The sequence below is a fragment of the Camelus bactrianus genome, chromosome 16 (genome assembly GCF_048773025.1).
Source record: "Camelus bactrianus isolate YW-2024 breed Bactrian camel chromosome 16, ASM4877302v1, whole genome shotgun sequence".
Lineage (NCBI taxonomy): Eukaryota > Metazoa > Chordata > Mammalia > Artiodactyla > Camelidae > Camelus > Camelus bactrianus.
Window position 1 is genome coordinate 30,942,016 of NC_133554.1, and position 12,465 is coordinate 30,954,480.

A 12,465-nucleotide genomic window follows, 5' to 3' on the forward strand; every position below is an offset into this window, starting at 1 on the left:
TTCTGAGCTCTGAGAGGGGAGTCCTCCTTTGGCCTCCGCAAAGCATCTGCTGAAGAAGCAACCCATGGTGGGTGGCTTTCAAGGGGCTGTTTTTAGAAGTGCACACCTCTCAAGCAGGTAAATGGGGAAGCAGGATGTTTGTTTCCTTAGGGCTATTTATACAACTTCTTTCTGTTCTTAGGGGTGGCCTTCCATACTCTCACTGAACCAATCAATTCCTTTTTAAAATGTGTATTTATTTATTTTTATTGGAGGAAGTAGAACCCAGGACCTCACACATGCTAAGCATACATTTTTACCACTGAGCTAAATCCCCTCCCCCAACCAATCCATTCTTGATACAACCCCTAGAAGGAAGCAACTTAAGGGGCCCAGACCTATGTGCCCCTCTCCCTTCATCACCAGCTACAGATCCCAAAGTCAGGGGGTCAGGCAGAGAAAAGAGTTCAGAGGCCTCCTTCAGTTACTCACCTCTGAGCAATCTTTGTGGAAGTTATTTATTTTTTGCACCCGATTCTGGCCCCCTTCTACCTAACCAGAAGAGGGGAATGTTGTGGGGAGAGAGGGAGAAGTTTAAGACAGAAGAAATGTGGTTGGAGTAGGAGGTTCTGGGAAGCTAAGGTACTTGTGGGGACAGGAGCAAGGCTTCCCTTCTTGGTGACACATCTCACTTCCAGTCCCATCATTGCTTAGGAAACACCAGGATGAGCCTGTTGCTCAGACATTCCATCTGGCATGATCATTCTCTCCAGGAAGGGCAGTCCTGCTAGTGGAAAGAGTTTTATCCTCAGACCTGGGGTTGAATTCCCAACATTGCCATTTTCATTCTGCCATTGGTAGTGGTAGTTCTAAGAGTTAGCTGGGGGAGCTTTAGCTCCTCCAAAAATCTCCATGAACTCCACCATTCTTTAATATGGCATCCTCTCAATCTTAAGCACTTCCCTTCAAATACAGCTTCAAGACAAATCGCCTAGTCTCTGGAGCACCCTGGGCCAGTTAATAAACATCTCCAAGTCTCAGATTCCCTATCTTTAAAATAAGAACAAGACCCATGGCATAGGGTTTTTGTGGATATTCAGTGAAATAACATGTGTAACACACAGCCCAGTGCCTGGCATGTAGTTGGTACTTAATACATGTTTATTATTTCCTTTCATTGGAAAAAGGAGTAGTGAGGTCAAGATAGAAACTGAGGCAAAACACATCCATCGAACCCAGTCCTGGATCATGCTTCATCCCCCCTTTTTCCATCTCCCCTTAAGAACAAATTAACTCAGACTTTGACCCTCCTGCTTTCATGCTCTTGAAATTCTCCCCAAGAGGTCTAAGCTTTGGCTGGGTTAGGGAAAGCTGGCTGGCTTTTTAGACAACAGGAAAAGAATCTAGGAGGGCAGGGAATGAGTCTCTTCCAGGCACAGGGCTGCTTCCCTGAGTCTGGGGCATACCCAGGGCTTCTGATCTAGGTTAGCATCACCTGGGCAGGCAGGTTATTTCCCTGGGACATGGTTCGCCTGGTGAGAAAGGAGAGGGAAAGGAAGGCACCTACTGAAGCCTGACCTGGTTTCCAGGAAAGACCCACCCCAGTCAGTCAGTCAGTCAGTCAAAGCAGTCAGCCAACAAACTAGGCCACCCAGGATTTGCACAGGGTGTTGCCCTGTTACCTAGAACAACCTACTGACAAGGAGAATATATCTTGGATCAAACACACATCCACACACACTCATAACATTCACACTCACACACTCACACATGGAGTCTCTCACTCACAGTCACACGATCACACACACACACTCTGGCCAGAGCTTAGAGCTCTTACACTCTCTTCCCTTCCTAGGTCTCTGCTGTCCTCCCCAAGAGAATTAAAGACATAGCTGGAAATGTATACACATACACAGGATCCCAGTCTGCCTATAAATGGTGAGGCTAGTCCCCAGAATCCCAGCCTCTGAGGAATCCGAGTGGAAGTGGAGGCAACATGGAACCAGAGTAGTGCTTTGCTGGGCTGGGTCTTGGATATGCATCTGTTTCCCATGCTTCCAATCTGAGCACTGTTTATTAAAGGTCCACTTCCTTCTTGGGTTGAATTTGGCTATGGGAGATATAGTGTGTGTGTGTGTGTGTGTGTGTGTGTGTGTGTGTGTGTGTGTGTGTGTGTAGAACTGGAATGTCCAGCTGCTGGGGGTGGGGGGCGGTGGGAGGCTGGGTTGAGATGCATCTGTTGTCTTAAGGTCAAGGTTGAGGTCAAAGAGCGGCCACAGCTAGATTCTACTCCAGGTCCCCAAAGACCAAACAACCCAGCCTTTTCTCCCTCCCTTTGGTGGCTCTCGGTCCCTTAGCCTCTGTCCTTCTCCCATTCTCCCAGCAGCTGCTGACAGAAAGAGGAGCAGGGTGAATAGATAGAAGCTTCTGGAACCTAGGGAGAGTCCTGCTTCTTTATCATTCTGTAGCTTTCTCTCCAGTCATAGAAGGAAGATCCCATAGTTACTTCTTTGTCAGGGAGAAAAGGAAGGGCCCCATAAGAAGTGCAGAGAAAGGAGGGAGCAGAAGTAACCCCCCTGCTCTGCCTCCTCCTCCCAGCCTCCGCCTTCATACCTCACACAGACTGCAAAACAACCCAGCTTCTTGCCAAGAGTTAGGCTGACTGCATTTCAGCTCTGCTGCCTCTGCTTCCTCCTCCCTCTCACAGGCTGTAAACTCAGGGAGGGAGGCTTGACCCCTGGCCCTCCCCCTACAGGGATAAACACCAGCTAGTCGAACAAGGGGTGGACAGGGTCACCACAGCAGCAAACAGAGCCCTAGTTGCCAAACAGGGCAACTAAAGGGAGTGTGCCAGTGGGGGTGCTGGGGCTGGTGGGGAGCTAGAGGTCATGCCAAGGTCCTTGATTTTAAGTCCAGCCCTGGCAGGTCCCTGGGTGCTGGCCCTGGCTCTGATGGAGAATCTGGAAGGGCGCAGAGAGCAGTGCTGGACATGGCGGCTCGCCTCCGAGCTTTCCCTCCAGATCCTAGCGGGAGGAGGGAGAGGGGGTGGAGGGAGGAGGGAGGAGTGAGAGGGGGTGGAGGCCAACTTCAGAACCAAGTTTTCCTGAAAAGCCTTTTTCCTTGTTTGTCCTAGCCCCTCCCAGGCCCTCCCATGCTCTGTGGCAGCTTCCCAGCGCTGGGCCAGAGGGCCAGGGCAGGCCAGGGACAAGCCCACTGTCCTGTCTCTCCTACTTTTCTTGGGGGCAAGGGAACAAAGCAAAATCCCAGGCCATTCTAGGGAGCCGTCTTCCCTTGGCAGTCAGAGGGTCAGTGAGTGGTCAGCCCACCTGTCCAGTCCCCCCCACCCGCTTCGGTCACCCTCACAGCCCTCTCAGCTTACTTACTTCCTCACTTACCCAGCTTACTCCTTCCTTTAAGTCCATACCCATCCTTTCCTCTACCTCTTTGATGGCTGTTGTGTTTCCAGGCATCCATCAATGCGGTCCCAGGAGCTGTCTGTGAACAAGTGGAGAAGGGCTTCCTGTATGAAAACCAAAAACCAAAACAAACAAACAAGCAAACAAACAAACAAACCCCCTCCCTAGAAGCAGTGGAACTGAGGAGGAATTAGCAGGTGGTCCAGGTTCATTTGGCTGCTTAAAGAAGAGTCTCGCCTTTCTGCCTGCAACCCAAGTCCTCAAACAGGATAGACCTCTGCTGGAGGCCCCATTTTCACAAATGGGGCAGTTGTTCCTCTGAAGGGAGATGCTGGCTGTTTCTAGCCCCAGTTCAGTGTTTTATTTTTGTATCAGCCCACCTCCCTGATGGTGGGCAAATGAAACCAGCAAGGGATGTCTGACCTTGGGCCAATCACTTCTGCTAAGCCTCATTTTCCTCATCAGTAAAGGAGGGACAGTTAAGATGGTCTTTGTGTTCTCGTCTCTGGAATCCACGCTACCCTTAAGCACTGGAGGGGGTGGGGTGGGAGTGTTACTCTGCCTCCAGGCCCCTGCCTTACCTCTGGCCCCTTTACTTTAGAACCTCAAAGCACTTTCACCACAAAGTTCCCCTCCCTGGTCCTTTTTATTTCCTAGACAAAGGGAAATGACTCACCCCAAAGTCACTTCGAGTGGGTGGGATGGTGTCATACAAGCAAACAGGGAGTCCCCAGGGACATCTTCACCCCCATGGTGACTCCTTTTCCTAAAGGTGTTCTCCCTAAAGGGGACCAGAAAAGAAAAGGGGTCACATTTCCTTTCTGTCTCAGGATTTGGTGCTGCTGCAGAAGTTCAGCTTAAGCTCCTGACGGTGGGGATATCTCCCTCTCCTACTTGTCATCTCTCTCAAGTCACCAGTAACCTCAAGGCAGTTCAGTCCTGCAATCACGTGAAGCCCTCACGTTTGCAAGGTTTGCAGAAAGGGGCTGTTAGTTTTGATTTCCCAGGGATCAGCCAAGCCTGCCAGTCCCTCCCCGGGAATTCACATGCCTCTGCCATACAGGCTTTCCAAACGCGCCACCCTGACTCTTTAGCGCACCCCACCCCACATGGCGCTCAGCTCCACCCTGGCCCCAGCCACAGCTTTTGCAAGGCGGAAAAGGGGAAATATTCGCAGTCCGCCCACTTTGCCGGCGGACTACATATCCCGACAGCCTTGGCTTTACGCAGGCGCACGGAGCTCAACGTGCCTGCTGCTGGAAAAGTGTGTCACTGGGGCACGAGGCGCTCCCTGGGATCACATGGTACCTGCTCCAGTGCCGCGTGCGGCCCGGGAACCCTGGGTTGCTGGCGCCTGCGCAGAGCCCTCTGTCCCAGGGAAAAAGGCTGGGGCAAAAGGCGGCTGAGACTGGCAGAGTGAAATATTGCCGCCGAGGGAACTTAGCAGGGCACACGTCTCGCTTCTTTGCGCCTGGGTGCCCCGTTTCTCCCCATCACCTACTTACTTCCTGACTGCAACCTCTCTCCCTCTGGGACTTGTGCACCGGGAGCTCCAGATTCGCTACCCTGCAGCGCTGCGGAGCCGTCAGGCTGTGGCACCCCGTGCACTGCAGAGAACCGACCCTCCGTGCTACCTTCTAGCCAGAACTACTGCAAGCTGATTCCCCCTGCCCCCTTCCCCCAGAGTCTCTCTGCTCTTCCCATGCAAAACAGACCTCCGTTGCCTCAGCGTCCTACCCTTCTGCAGGGCTGCAGTCCCGCCACCCCAAGACCTTGCTGCAGGGTGCCTCGGATCCTGATCGTGAGCCGCAGGGTCCACTCCCCGCCCTCGGCCAGTGCCCAGGGGGCGACAGGGGCAATTGTAACCTCCAGTTTGTGTCAAGGTCCAGTTTGAATGACCGCTGTCAGCCGGTGAAGACATGACGACCCTGGACTCCAACAACAACACAGGTACTAAGCTTCCTTTGCTATCATCCTTTTTCTGTCACTGTCTTCTCTCCTCCATCTAAGCCTTAGAACAAGAGGAACTTTGTAAGGGACTGGGGACTCCCTCGGCCTGAGGATTTGCTAGCATGCTGGTGGCCATAGGCTGGGATTTCCAGAGCGGATTGTTCAGTCTGGGAAAACGCCCGGAGGCACCCCCGCGACACCCCTCAGAGTCCCAGAGCTCCCTGTAGCCTGAAGGACCCGAATCGCGGGGAAGGAGGAAATGAAAAGCGGGTACATGTGGTGAGATAAACAGTTTAGAGGAACTGGGAGCTTTGGAGCAGTGCCCCGAAACGCCCCATTCTGTCCACCCCCTGCAGCTGTGGCATGCCTGGACTTCTCGGAAGGAGGACCCCCTCCTTCCTCTTCCCTTAGTTCCTGCAGGCTCGAGGGAACTTGAGAAGCAGTGGAGCGATCTGGGTTCCAGGCAGGAGGGGCTGGGGGAATGGGTCAGATCTCACTGGGAAATCCTCAGTGACTGTAGGGAGCGGCACTAAAGGAGCCCCGAGAGTGGTGCTCTGCCCTAGGGAGGACACCCAGAGCGCCCAGGCGGCCGGGAGCGCTCACATGGCTGCAGAGCCGGGCCCACGTGCTGCGTTTGTTTTCATTCAGCAGAAGCCGTGGCCGCCACCCCATTGGTGGTTGCCTCCCGGCCCCGTTACATAATGAGCTCCGCCCCCGGTTGCCCTGGCAACGCGTGTTCCTTTCTCTCCTCCCCTCAGTAGTCCCGGCCCAGCTGGCGTTCCGCACTCTGCCGGAGACTCGGACCTCGGACTCCGAGGAGGGGAGGGACGGGGGCGGGGCTGCTGCTCTCGATTGACGGCAAGCGGAGAGGGCGGGGCCTCGGGTTCTGGGGTTCCTCGTTGGGGAGCCACGTGCAAGAGGCACACGTGGAGCTGGGACGTGAGGCCGGCTGAGGGCCCGGCTCCCGCCCCGCCCTGCCAAGATCTGGGTGAAGCTGGGCTGACTCACCGCCCCCGCCTGCCTCTTTTTCCTGTCCGCCTGCTCCGGGGCCCCCCCGTCCCCATAACCGATGCAGAGTTATATGGAGCCATCCCTGACCTCTCGTGGCCTCATGTTTACACTCCTCAAAGGGACCTCACATCTAGCCACTCTTCTCATTCCTTTCCTCTTTATTCTCTTTGCACCCACCGCACTGACCTGCCTTTAGACTCAGCTTTCCCACATTACAGATTCTTTCTGTTCCCCCAAGCATCTTAGTTCTGCAAACACTGTCTTACCTGTACCCTGACCAAACAAGAAGCAGTTTGCCTCCTAAGGACTTCCCCCAAAATAATAGCTGAAAAGAGATCGTCTCTTTCATCTTTTTTTTCCCTTTTTTTCTTTTTTTTTTCCCAACAGAAAAGAAAACAGACCCAGAGAAGGGAGTTGATTTCCTCTAGGTCACAAATCAAGTTGGTGGTGATAGCTCCAGAACTAAAACTAGACTCTTTTGAGTGTGCCCCTCACTTCCAGGTTGGAAGTCTCTTTGGATGAAAGTCTTAACTCCCTTTTTGGGGATGGCTGAACTAGGTCAGATTCATTTACCACCAAATAAATATCCCATCCCCCCACCTCAGCCCTGAAACTGTAGGAGCTGATCTGTTGTGCAACTATTTTACAGGGAACTAGGTTCACCCTGACCAACCTTGAGCTATTTTAGGGATGCCCTGCCCAGCTTAGTGTGTGTCAGTGGGTGAGCAAGACATGTGCCTCTGTAGACACGTAGAATGGCCTGTGTCGGCTCACACGTGTCCTGGGATCCTCCCTTCTCCCACCCAATCCATGGCAGGCTGAGCTAGGTATTTGGCAAAGGTGTGGCAGGCAGGTCACCTTTTTCTCCTGCTAATGCAATGGGAGCACGGCTACCTGGTTGGCAATATAACTAGAGGGCCAAAGTCCCTGAGTAGCCAGAGAGCCAAGGTCGTTGTCATCAGGCTGAGTGATCTGGAAGGGGGAATTCCAAAGCCTTCGGCTGGACAGTTTGTCCTTCACTTCCACCTCCGGCAACTTGCACTAAGTCCTTCCTGGATTCAGAGATAGAGTCCTCTCTGACTCTCGATCTTGGAGGCCAGGGGAACAGGTTCAGTACCTTCCGAGAATATGTCTTCCAGTTTTGAGGGGTTGCAACTGTCTTACCCTTGTAAGACCTCCACTCTCCTCTCCTCACTGGTGGCCAGCTGCTCCTCCATGGTCTCATCCCTGGAATGGTCTTGGTGTTAAAATCGGCAGCTGTTTTTTTTTTTTGAAGCCTGGGCATTATGAATGGTTTTCAGCTGCTCATCCCATCCCCAGGTCAGCTGCTGACAATTAAATCATTATCTGCATTTGATATTCTAAAGGAAGGCATCCAGGGCCGGGGATGGGGGAGTGGAGGGCAGGCAGGGGCTGTACACATGTGAGATACTCAGAACATCACAGAGGTCATGCCTCTCGGGAGGTACCTCACACCCAAGGCAGCACCGAATGTACCTGACAAGAGTTGCAGGGGTTGGTTGGCCATGTCTGGTATGTGCTGGGACATTGCTTATTGTGGCTCTTCCAGGGACTCCAAGATTAGGGGTTCCACGTGGTTAACTTCTGAATGTCCAACAGTGTTTTGGGGAGGCAGGTGGGGGATGAGCAGAGTGGTGCCCTAGGACCATATATGGCGCTTGACACCCCTTTCTTTTTTATTCTCCTGCCAGGTGGCGTCATCACCTACATTGGCTCCAGTGGCTCCTCCCCAAGCCGCACCAGCCCTGAGTCCCTCTACAGTGATAGCTCGAATGGCAGCTTCCAGTCCCTGAACCAAGGCTGCCCCACCTACTTCCCACCATCACCCACTGGCTCCCTCACCCAGGACCCAGCTCGCTCCTTTGGGAGCATTCCGTCCAGCTTGGGTGACGATGGTTCCCCTTCTTCTTCATCTTCCTCCTCCTCATCCTCCTCTTCCTCCTTCTATAATGGGAGCCCCCCAGGGGGTCTACAAGTGGCCCTGGAAGACAGCAACCGAGTGTCCCCCAGCAAAAGCACCGGCAACATCACCAGTGAGTAAATTTCCAGCCAATTTTGGGGAAGGGAAGGTGTCCAGGCCTAGGTGGGGAGTTGATGTTCACGTGACACAGTTACTCCCAGGGCCCGGCCTCAGGGATCTCTCCTAGAGTTTCACCAGCTGCTGTCAGCCCAATCTGGTCATTCAAGTGCCCCCTAGATTCAGCTTTACCCCATCCCAATCTCCAGCCCAGAAAACCTCCACCTCTCTGGCCACTCAGATACCCCTCCTGTTCACCTGCTGCCCCGTCTCTTCCCACAGAGCTGAATGGCATGGTGCTACTGTGTAAAGTGTGTGGGGACGTCGCTTCGGGTTTCCACTACGGCGTGCATGCCTGTGAGGGCTGCAAGGTGAGGCGGGGTGGGGTCAGGGCAGGGACCACAGGACACATAGGCCTGGCCTGGACGGAGATGCTCACTAGCTGCCCCTGCCCGACAGGGCTTTTTCCGTCGGAGCATCCAGCAGAACATCCAATACAAAAGGTGTCTGAAAAACGAGAACTGCTCCATCGTCCGCATCAATCGCAACCGCTGCCAGCAGTGTCGCTTCAAGAAGTGTCTCTCCGTGGGCATGTCTCGAGATGGTGAGGCAGTGCTGTTGCCCCATGAGCATCCCCGCGCCCACCCCTTCTGCCACTTAAAGTTTCTGAATTAATCCCTCCCTTAAAAAGTCCCAATACCGTGCGTCTCATTTACATAGGGAATGCCCGGATTTCATCCTTTTGGGTAAACACATGCTTCTTTCCCATTAGTCCCTCCGGTCACCAATCCCTACTTGGAAAACCCCCTCGATGAGTGTGGCCTTGTGGGTTTTGGTTTTGACGTGGAAGCCCCAGCGCGAAGGGTCTTGCCCTTTCAGGAGGAAGGAAGGAAGCATGTGAGCGTGTAAGAGAACTTTCTGACACTGCTCTTATCCCTCCACAGCTGTGCGTTTTGGGCGCATCCCCAAACGAGAGAAGCAGCGGATGCTGGCGGAGATGCAGAGTGCCATGAACCTGGCCAACAACCAGCTGAGCAGCCAGTGCCCGCTGGAGACCTCGCCCACCCCGCACCCCACCCCGGGCCCCCTGGGCCCCTCACCACCTCCGGCTCCAGCCCCTTCCCCTCTGGTGGGCTTCCCCCAGTTCCCACAACAGCTGACACCCCCCCGATCCCCAAGTCCGGAGCCCACAGTGGAGGATGTGATATCCCAGGTAGCCCGGGCCCACCGAGAGATCTTCACCTACGCCCACGACAAGCTGGGCAGCTCACCTGGCAACTTCAATGCCAACCATGCCTCAGGCAGCCCTCTAGCCACCACCCCACATCACTGGGAAAGTCAGGGCTGCCCACCTGCCCCCAATGACAACATCATGGCTGCCCAGCGTCATAACGAGGCCCTCAATGGATTACGCCAGGCTCCCTCCGCCTACCCTCCAGCCTGGCCCCCTGGCCCTGCCCACCACAGCTGCCACCAGCCCAACAGCAACGGGCACCGGCTATGCCCCACCCATGTGTACCCAGCCCCAGAAGGCGAAGCCCCTGCCAACAGTCTGCGACAGGGCAACTCCAAGAATGTTCTGCTGGTGAGGGCACTGGGGGTGAGGTGGGCAGGGGGCCTGGGAGACTGCATTTAGCACAGGGCCACTGGGTGTGCCTGGAGGCTAAGTGCAGGGAGGATGCTCAGCTCTGGAGGCAGGGCTCTGCCTGGGAATCCCTGATCTCCACCTGGTACCTGATTGCTACTCTACCTGACAGACCCATCCTCCAGGGCCCCAACTCTAACCCAGGCAGAATCTGGGGCCCAGAGGTGCTGGGGGAGCCCATCTGAGCCAGTCTGGCTGATACTCCCCTCCCCAAATTCCTTCCTTCTCCAGGCATGTCCCATGAATATGTACCCGCACGGACGCAGCGGGCGGACTGTGCAAGAGATCTGGGAGGATTTCTCCATGAGCTTCACGCCCGCTGTGCGGGAGGTTGTAGAGTTTGCCAAGCACATCCCTGGCTTCCGTGATCTTTCTCAGCACGACCAGGTCACCCTGCTTAAGGCTGGCACCTTTGAGGTGAGTGACCCTTTGCACTCCCTGCTCTTGACTTTGGGAAGGATCCAACAGAAAGGCTGGGTGTCTGGGATGAGCAGAGGCCCTGAAACCCCACGATTTTTGTCCTTACTCGACTGATGAAGGAGGGGGCAGGCTCCCTCCCAGTCCTGCCTGTGGACGGCTGAGGCTTCTGCCATCTCAGCTGGGGTCTAATCACATCCTATTACCTTAAAATAACTTTAGGGTACAGCACTACCCCCGTTCTAGGCATGAGCAAATTAATTCGGGTGAAGTGCCTTGCCCAGGGTCACAAGGAGTGATAAGGCTGAGACTCAGATTCAGGCCTGCTGGATTCCAAAGCCAATGAGATGTTCCCCATTCTTCCACCTGGGCCCCCCACCCCCACCCATTGCTCACTCAGAAACTAGCCCCACTCTTGACTGAGAAATCTAAAGCAGCATCAGTCACCCCTTCGGAAAACTTTAGGGGCAATCTGGCAAGTGCTCCTTCCACCCCACCCAGGATGACTGTCCCTGCTTTAGGTGCTGATGGTGCGCTTCGCGTCGCTGTTCAACGTGAAGGACCAGACAGTGATGTTTCTGAGCCGCACCACCTACAGCCTGCAGGAGCTTGGCGCCATGGGCATGGGCGACCTGCTCAACGCCATGTTCGACTTCAGTGAGAAGCTCAACTCCCTGGCGCTTACCGAGGAGGAGCTGGGCCTCTTCACCGCGGTGGTGCTCGTCTCTGCAGGTACGTCAGGCTCTCGCCTGAGCCTGACCCGGGGAGGAGGCGGACGCAGTTCGATTCAACACACCTTTTATGGAGTACCTACTCTATGCCAGGCCCCGCACTGGGCACTGGGGATACAGACATGATTCAGACACAGTCTAGCTTGGGAGACAAGACTCATGCCCGACTAATTATAAAACAGTGAGATAAGTGTCACAGTAGAAGCATGAACCAAGGGCTTTGGAAGCACACACAACTATTTCTGCCTGGGGAGCTGGGGAAGGAGGTGACACTTGAGTGGGGCCTCAAAGGACAAGTAAAGATATTGCCAGGCAGAGAGAGGGGGAAGGGCATCCCAGGCAGAGGGCACTACAGAGCAAAAAGCAAGCAAGCCTGGGCGTGCTCGGCCTGTTCAGGGAAGGAGGGTGGCCTGGTGGGGTGGGAGGTGACCAGCCCTGCTGAGCCCACGCTCCCAGCTCTCAGGCACCTCCTGCTCTGGGGTCAGAGGCCTGGGAGGGAGAAGGAGTCGTGTCCCTCCTCCGCCTCCTTCCCCGTCGGCCCCCGGAGGGGCTTCAGGGAGAGGCTGCATGGCCCGCCGCGTCCTCGCAGACCTCGGGGTCCTCGTCAGAGGAGCTCAGGGAGCCTGCCTCACTGCTGTCGTCTTCCCCACAGACCGCTCGGGCATGGAGAATTCCGCTTCGGTGGAGCAGCTCCAGGAGACGCTGCTGCGGGCTCTTCGGGCTCTGGTGCTGAAGAACCGGCCCTTGGAGACTTCCCGCTTCACCAAGCTGCTGCTCAAGCTGCCGGACCTGCGGACCCTGAACAACATGCATTCCGAGAAGCTGCTGTCCTTCCGGGTGGACGCCCAGTGACCCGCCCGGCCGGCCTTCCGCCGCTGCCCCCTTGTACAGAATCGAACTCTGCACTTCTCTCTCCTTTACGAGACGAAAAGGAAAAGCAAACCAGAATCTTATTTATATTGTTATAAAATATTCCAAGATGAGCCTCTGGCCCCCCGAGCCTTCTTGTAAATACCTGCCTCCCTCCCCCATCACTGAACCTCCCAGCCTCCCCTATTTAAACCACACCCCCCCTTATTCTCTAGCCCCCCAACTTGTTCTATTCCTGTCTCAAATCCAATAGTTCACAGCTGAGCTGGCTTCTGTGGTGTGTGCTCGTTTGGGGGAAGGGGGAAGGAAATATGGCCAAGGCCAGGGGCACACCTCTCCATCTGGTCAGTTTGTGGGGTGGGGACTCTGCCAGCAGATGGGAGGATACAGGGAAGCAGCACACAAGTC

At 55.0% G+C, this 12,465-nt stretch overlaps 1 protein-coding gene and 1 long non-coding RNA gene across 2 annotated transcripts; one reads left to right on the top strand and one right to left on the bottom strand.

Moving 5' to 3' along the window:
* Positions 1–219: 219 nt before the first annotated feature.
* Positions 220–4,582, bottom strand: LOC105073245 (uncharacterized). Its single transcript, XR_835680.3, has 4 exons — positions 4,446–4,582; positions 4,072–4,176; positions 3,375–3,474; positions 220–3,002 (listed from the first exon to the last, which is right to left on the bottom strand). It is a non-coding gene; the product is annotated as an uncharacterized LOC105073245 (long non-coding RNA).
* Positions 4,583–4,720: 138 nt separating this feature from the next.
* On the top strand, positions 4,721–12,321 carry NR1D1 (nuclear receptor subfamily 1 group D member 1). The gene is made up of 8 exons (XM_010960455.3): positions 4,721–5,345; positions 8,069–8,410; positions 8,677–8,765; positions 8,854–8,998; positions 9,339–9,979; positions 10,271–10,456; positions 10,978–11,188; positions 11,840–12,321. Exons 1-8 carry the CDS (start codon positions 5,315–5,317, stop codon positions 12,037–12,039), a joined length of 1,845 nt encoding a protein of 614 aa, XP_010958757.1. The 5' UTR covers positions 4,721–5,314; the 3' UTR covers positions 12,040–12,321.
* The last annotated feature ends 144 nt before the right edge of the window (positions 12,322–12,465 follow it).